The sequence below is a fragment of the Pezoporus occidentalis genome, unplaced genomic scaffold (assembly GCF_034315485.1).
Source record: "Pezoporus occidentalis ecotype Australia unplaced genomic scaffold, CSIRO_AGI_Poc_V1 ctg2459, whole genome shotgun sequence".
Taxonomy (NCBI): domain Eukaryota; kingdom Metazoa; phylum Chordata; class Aves; order Psittaciformes; family Psittacidae; genus Pezoporus; species Pezoporus occidentalis.
In genome coordinates, this window is record NW_026914349.1 from 1 (window position 1) to 7,682 (window position 7,682).

Here is a 7,682-nt window from a genome sequence, read left to right on the forward strand (position 1 = left end):
TATGTGGTGAGTCTGCACGGAATGATGACACTCTTCTTTTGCCTTTTCTAGTGGCCTGTACAGCATCTGAAGAAGACATGGGCAGAAACAATATTGAGCTGAAATGGACCAGGGGAAGAAAGCTGTATTCCAGATCGGGTGACTTTATTGAATTTCGGTGTAAAAGAGGCTTTATGGAGGACCCAGCCTCTTCCCCATTCAGAGTAGAGTGTTTGGAGGGGACATTAGAATATCCCCAGTGCAAGCCAGCAAGTAAGTCACCTCCACTTCGGGCAGAGCTTAAGTGCAGTGCTACTGCATTTTCAGTGCTGAAGCCAAGGGCAAAGCCTTTAGGTTTCCTGGGAGAATGCCTAGTGGGGAACCAGGGTGTGGGAGCATCCTGCAAGCTTCAGGCAGTGAAGGGTAATGCTGTTGATGGCTGCACCTGAGCTAGCAGAGGGCCATCATTTCCAGAGCACTGGTTATCCATTATGAGGTCTACAGGCAAATAATGAAAGTACTTTTTTCAGGAGACTGTAGCCTGAATGAAAGGTTGATGGAAAGGAACCACATTCAACTGCAGTCATCAAGGTGGTTGAGGTCCTCTACCTTCGTCACTGGGGAGTATATTTTGTTTGAATGCAAATGGTGGTACCGGCAAGTTTCACACCCTGAGAAATTTAGAGCCATGTGCCGGGATGGAGTGATCTCGTATCCTACGTGTGAATGTAAGTGCTCGGTGCCCAGGACACAGCAGGGCTGCATGAGGAAGCTTTGCTGAAATTACCTGTCCACTGCTCTGAGGAGCCCCAATGGTTTGTGTCAGGCTTGGTCTTCAGTCTTTTTCCTCTTGTCTCTCTTCCAGACGCAGGGGTTTTTGGATGAATGGAAGTGGCACAAAAGCTCTGGCAGTTAAGGATTCCTCAACCGACCTTGTGATTTGAGCTTAATTTTCCTGGAAATTCCCATTCTCTTGTGTTTTCTTTGCAGCTTAGGCAATGTTCCATCTTGGAATATGCTATGTTTTTTATGATCAGATAATTGTGTTTGCACTTGTTTCCATTTTGGACACCCAAATGGTTTTGTTTGCATTTTATCCAGTCTGTATTGATCTCATTGTTACTTTTATTAACCATCTTGTCCTGAAATAAGCTGGCTTTGGTGGCATACGGAGACAGGAATTTAACTCTTTAATATTCATGTGGAGTATTAGTACAGGCTGATTTCTCTGCGAAGAAAAAAAGAAATACCTTTGTTGTTTCCTTTGCTGGATGCTAATGGATATTTCAAAACAGCTAAATCTCTGCTTTGACCATCCCATAACCAAAGATCTGTCTTAGATTGTGATGTGAAGATAGCAAAGTTGACCTGACTTTGTGAGCACAGACAGGTCTTTTCTTGTGAGGACCTGGAGGGGAGGGGGTCCTTCTGCTTAAGAGCAAATAAATTGACACTGAATGTCATTTAGAACAATGGGCTCCAAAGTGGGGAATAGGCACTGTGTGGGGTTTGGAATTTGATCCAATGAGTTGCACGAAGAAAATATTAAACTTCTATTTATAATTATTTTTTTTCCAAAGGAAAAAAAAAAGATTTCACATTGGTGACTTCACTTGATCTGCATGTGATAGGGTTCCATGTCACATATGGTGCTGATGGGGGAGATCAAGTGCTCCACAGTGCAGAGCTGTTCACAGCGGCACCCTCACTCATTCATTCACCTTCAGCGTATTGCAATGCACTGTAGTTTATATGTGCCCATTTAAGTTTATTTTGTGGATTATATTTAGTTTCAACAACACAGAAGATAACACACGAGCAAACAAGAAAGTGACAAATCTGATGCTTCTAATAAAAACTCTTCATGAGCCACATTATGAGGTAAAAGACACTGTTTCTCTAATCACACCTGACAGGAAATCGATCAAAAAAAAAACCCAAAATTGTGAGGAAGAGTATTTGAAATAGGGATTTAAATTCATTGCTGTTAATGATGAACATCCTACCCTGGCTATAGACAAAGAGCAGAACTGGCGACCTGGTGGAAATACAAGAAAACTGTATGCAGTGTTAGTAACAGAATGAGAAGAAAGCTTGACAGTACGAACATGAACAATATTAACCATTATTATGAATACAGATAATACAGTGAGAAACAGGATAGTGATCAGCTAACTCACCTGTACTGAAAAGTCCAAGTAAAAAAAAACCATCATGAAATCCAAGTTGTACAAATGCAAAGACTCTTCTGAGCACCTCCTGTACTGCTGCCCTGAAGCGACGTTGCTGGGAGTCCTCACACTTTTAAAGCGAGTCTTACTGCCTTGGAAGGAGAGCAGAGCACTGCCCTACTGCCACCTCATTGCAGCTCCTTTTATTGTGAGGCATTTTGGGAATCCAGCTGCAACTGTTTTCTTGAGAATACCAGTGACAGCACATCAGCCAATGTAAAATCCCTGTGAAGTTAGGAAGTTAGAAGCAAACAAAGAAACATAAAAGCCAAATACACCACCACCATCTTTTTCTCCCCTCTTTCCCTGCCTCTGGCAAAAAGATACAATGGAATTACTTTCTTTGGCTGTAACCATAAACTTTCTGGTAAACAAGGATGTGTTTTTCTCACTGCAAGAATAGTGTTCAGATAAGTAGTTTCCCTACCACCAGTGAATTAAAAGTTCAGTCCTTTATTCAGTGTCACAGTTCAGTATTTATTTTGTGGGTGAGAGCATACATGTGAGAAATGAATAAGGAACTTGATACTTTAATATGCAAAGCAGAATTAAGGAAAATTAAGGTAATTTTATGGCTTTACTCAGGTTACTGAGAAATACCAGTTTCAGGATGCAGGATCTCAAGAACAGTTTGATTTCTTTTCTAAAACAGACAGTGAGGACAGGGTTCTGGCTGCGATGACCGTGATGCAGTTCTTGGCGTGGATGCACACAGTGTGGCCGTGACAAAATATCTCAGATCCATGCTTTGGTTTCCAATCTACAAAATGCATAAAGCTTACTTGTGCCCAAGAGATGTCTTCTGTTATTAATAAAATAAAGGAGTTGCTTTATATTAATCTTATTGGAAAGAGAAATAGTGCTTTGTTATGGTAGTGCAGACAGCAAGTGAGAGTCCAGCAGAAATTTGCTTCTACTGCTGGTTATCTCAGTCTAAATTTCAGCAGCAAATGAACCCATAGATTACACAGATCTTTGACTGACATTTTTGCACTCAATTAACCAATATGAGCAGCCAAAGTGTTACAAATGGTTCAGTCACATAAACAAAGGCTATTCTCATTCACATCTGCTGTCTGGTCATTTTCAGAGACAGCATATGAAAGGTTCCCAGGAACCTCATGTATCCGTAGAGGAAAACGCAGGAAGAGTTACGAATCTAGTTATCAGTGGAACCCCTTTTTGTTGTTACCAGATGGCTGGTTATTACCTGTGAAATAGGGAAGAAGTGGACCACACCACCTAAATGTACAGCCGTTGATTTTCTTTCACTCTAGAGACTGTCTTGTATTTTATAATGTAATAAAAAATGGCATTGGGAAACACTGATCAGTCAAATAGTTTGGTGGTTTTCTTTCACTTAGGGTGGATGCTGCAATTTGCTCAGGCTGTTCAGAAGACTGAGACAGAATAGGGTTTAGTTCATTAACAAATGAACAGTCAAAATGCTGCACACAATCATAATTCTGTGCTTGTCTGAGAAAGCCACAGCACCATGCTTTATACTCGAGTAGGCAAATGATAGGCTTCGGAGTTCTGTCCCTGAGCACAAGCATTCACAAATCACAGGATGGACCTCTGGAGGTCATCAGCCCTCATTCTCAGGCAGGATCACCTGGAGCAGGCTGTCCAGGACCATGTCCAGAGTGCTCCTGAATATCTCCAAGGAAGGAGACTCCACAACCTCCCTAGGCAAGAGAAGTATTTCCTGAATTTCAGAAGGAATCTGTGTTTCAGTCTGTGTCCATTGCCTCTTGTCCTGGCCGCCTGAAAGGAGTCTGGGTCCGTCTTCTCTGCACCCTCCCCTCAGGTGTTTAGAGATATTGATGATATCCCCTCTGAGCTCCCCTTTTTTAGGCTAACCAGCCTTCTCCAGGATGAAGAGTAATTTGTAGGCAAGGAAACTAGTCATGACCACCAGAATGCAAAGGTAATTTGTCTTCCAGTTTTAAAACAGCCTATGAAGAATCTGGTTTTGTTTACTGCCAAAAATAAGCTTCATTTTCTGTAAATGTTATGCATCTATAACATTTAGTGCACTAAAACACATTGTGCCTTTTCAGTTCTTCTTGTAACACATCTGAAAATATGTTCTCAGTTCGTGATTTGGAGCTGTTGGCACACCTTGTGTGGAAACACGGAAGACACACCTTCCACCATCCTGGAAGTAGACTTCCATTGCTCTGCTCTTCCTAGGATCACAGTGATATGTCACAGCTGAATGGTATTAAATGTGGATATAGTATGTTAGCCTAACAGTCCCACTGCTTTCAAAGGGAGTTCTGGGTAGACAGCAGTTCACAGCCTTGAGGTGTCTGTCCCATGATCATGCTGAGAAATTTCACCTGCTTCCTGCTGAAGCTTAAAGTAAGAACTTCAGTCTTCTCCTTTCTGGTCTTAGACGTGTATGAAAGTGTTTCTACCTAAAAATTAAAGGAGAAAAAGAAAAAAAATATTTGGAATTCTAGAAATTCTGAACAGAAAAAAAAAAAGAAGGAATATTCCTTATTTCAATGTGAATGAAATGCAACTAAATCAATCTTAATGTATTACATCTGCAACCAAGCATCAACAGCAATAGTGTCTGCAGTGCTATATGGCATCCATCCGTATGCCTGCATAAAACAACTAAGTCAAGATGATCACAAAGTAAAGAGCTCTTTGCTGGCATCAGTCAACTTGTCAGACAGCCAGCAAAATATCAATCAAGAATAGCTCAAATTCTCCATCAGATTATCAGATGGAAATATTACCTATAAACATGCAAAACTCCCTCCTCATTTATCACGATTATAAAAAAAAGTACAGTCACTATTTGGTATAAATTTGAGATTATTTGAGTGATGCTGATTGTCTTGAAAATAGATATGCTTCCACCATCTGGGAAATGGTGACTTCCACCTCCTTTTAATAAAGGAAATAAATATCACACTGTTTTCCTTAAAAGAGTATACACCAGCTTCAACACTGCAATATAGATATCTCTATTTCTGTGAAATTAAGGAAAATAATATTGTCAGATAAAATGCTGGCTGATGGAGAGACCTACTAGTTAGATTATTGAGGATGTTTGTTTTATAAAATAAGATGCATACAAAAATACATACCATTGTAACAGAACTAGAAAGATACAAAAGAGATACTTACATTTATAACATAAACTGCCTTTCTATTCCAGCCCCCAAACCTCAACAAACCAGAGGAAAAACATGTAAGATTTTATATGAAGAGAACCTCTGTACCCTGATTTTCACTAAGCAAGCATGCAAAAGAGAAAGAGCATCCTAAGACAAAAAATAAAGATTAAAGAAAAAAAAAATTACTGACCATGAAAATTGTTAAATCCATACTGTCTCTTTAATTAAGCCATTAATATTTCATTCCATTAGCAAAACTTATGCTACCTTAATTTATTAAAACATATAATCAGAAGTGATTATACTTTGCCTGTTTTCTTAAGAAGGAAGGAATTCTATTGTGCACTAAGGTAAAATACTGAGAGACAGGAACTAACTGAATATGATTTGGCAATCTAATTCTTAAATCTGTTACCACAGAAGAAAAGGTAACTTAAATAGCCTTTTTTTAATTTCACTTCTGCTGCTCTCACATGCATCCTCACTAGATACAGACAGAAACAACACTAACCTAAAACATATTTCAAAGAACGCAAATGCTTTTGCTTACTTTGGGGCCTAAGGTTGCTATCCCTGTGAGCATCCCTGTGAGCATTACATCCTCAGCACCATATTGCCGAGAACACTGCCACAGCAAAACAGCTCCCAGTGAGTGTGCCCAAGCCTCTGAGGTCCTTTAGTGACACAAACCCGCTGCATGTACACGTAACACTGGATGTTCATCTGTGAGCAGAGGACAGGATGGGGTGGATTACAGAAATGAAGACAGCATCTTGTTGATAAACACTGAGGCAAAGGATGCATCGAGTACTTGAGCTCCATGTGGGGCTGCTGTCAGCAAATCACCTATCTCATATAGTGACAGGTCACATTTTTATTGTTTTAATGCTAGTGTAGTAATAGAATATCTTCTTCGAACCCTTGATGGCCCTTGCAAGTGTCATTCTAGGGAAGTTTCAGCTTTCTTAGCACTATTCATATAGGCTGTCAATGCCATAGACAGTTGAACTTGTAACTCCTTTTTTGCCTGTACACTGATTTCTACTTCAAAGATCTACAAGTCCCTGATTAGTCAAGGCAGAGTCCTGATAAATATTGTTTTCCTCCTGACTGCCAGAATTGAATATTTTTGTTCTTGGAAGATTCTGTCCTTCAAAGACTTGTAAGCTTTTCTGGACTCCTCTACCACTCTCCCAAGCAATCCACCTACTTGTTTCCCAAATAAGCCAAAATCTGCTCTCCTAAGGTACATGATTTACTCAGCTACCTGTTTTGCTCTCTCTCCCATGAATCACAAAATAAATGAATGCATGGTCACCACATCCAAGATTGCCACTGATTTCTACAACCTCAGATAGGTCTTCCTTGTTAGCGAACAGCAGATGGAGCTGTGCACTGTGCAGATTGGCCCATCCAAGACCTGGACCAAGAAGTCAACCCCACTCCTATCCAGCCATCGCCATTACTCGCATCCCAATATTTTGTCCTTCCATCAAATGTCAGGTAGGCTCAAGTGACCCATAAGAACTGGGTCTGTGATCTAGAGAATTCCCTGAGTGATTTAAAGTAGACTCCACATACTTCCTCTTCCTGACCAAGTGGTCAGAACACTCACCTCTGCCATGACCCTAGGACAGTTTTTGGGGAAGTGAATGGAGTTGAAGTTAGGAGCTAGGATAAGGCCAAATGCACTCTACTTGCTAATGACCAAAGTACCTGCAGGCTTTAATTCCTGTCTCTGTATGCCAGCAAAGCCAGCCTATTTCAGGACACGATGGTTAATAAAACTAACAATGAGATCAATGAAGAATGAATAAAATGCAAACACAGCCGTTTGGATAGGCAAAATGTAAACACATTTACAAAATGTAAATACATTTACGTAAAAAGGATGTGAATAAAATGTAAAAGCAATCATCTAATCATAAAAGCCATGACAAATTCCAAGACGGAACATTGACTAAGCTGCAAAGAAAACACAAGAGAATGGGAATTGCCAGGAAAAATTAAGCTCAAATCACAAGGTCGGTGGAGATCCTTCATTGCCAGAGCTGGAATCCTTTGTGCCACTTCCATTCATCCAAAAACCCCTGCGTCTGGAAGAGAGACAAGAGGAAAAAGACTGAAGACCAAGCCTGACACACACCACTGGGGCTCCTCAGAGCAGTGGACAGGTAATTTCAGCAAAGCTTCCTCATGCAGCCCTGCTGTGTCCTGGGCACCGAGCACTTACATTCACACGTAGGATATGAGATCACTCCATCCCGGCACACGGCTCTAAATTTCTCAGGGTGTGAAACTTGCCGGTACCACCATTTGCATTCAAACAAAATAT

The 7,682-nt window shown here is 40.6% G+C and overlaps 1 protein-coding gene and 1 long non-coding RNA gene across 2 annotated transcripts; one reads left to right on the plus strand and one right to left on the minus strand.

The window, feature by feature from the left end:
- Window positions 1-5: 5 nt before the first annotated feature.
- Window positions 6-1,033, plus strand: LOC134165691 (complement factor H-like; the record flags this gene model as incomplete). Its single annotated transcript, XM_062622730.1, has 3 exons — window positions 6-252; window positions 510-707; window positions 845-1,033. Coding segments are annotated over 3 exons (465 nt in total), but the record flags the coding sequence as incomplete, so codon positions are not given.
- A 6,015-nt stretch (window positions 1,034-7,048) lies between these two features.
- On the minus strand, window positions 7,049-7,682 carry LOC134165692 (uncharacterized). Its single transcript, XR_009965616.1, has 2 exons — window positions 7,581-7,682; window positions 7,049-7,443 (listed from the first exon to the last, which is right to left on the minus strand). It is a non-coding gene; the product is annotated as an uncharacterized LOC134165692 (long non-coding RNA).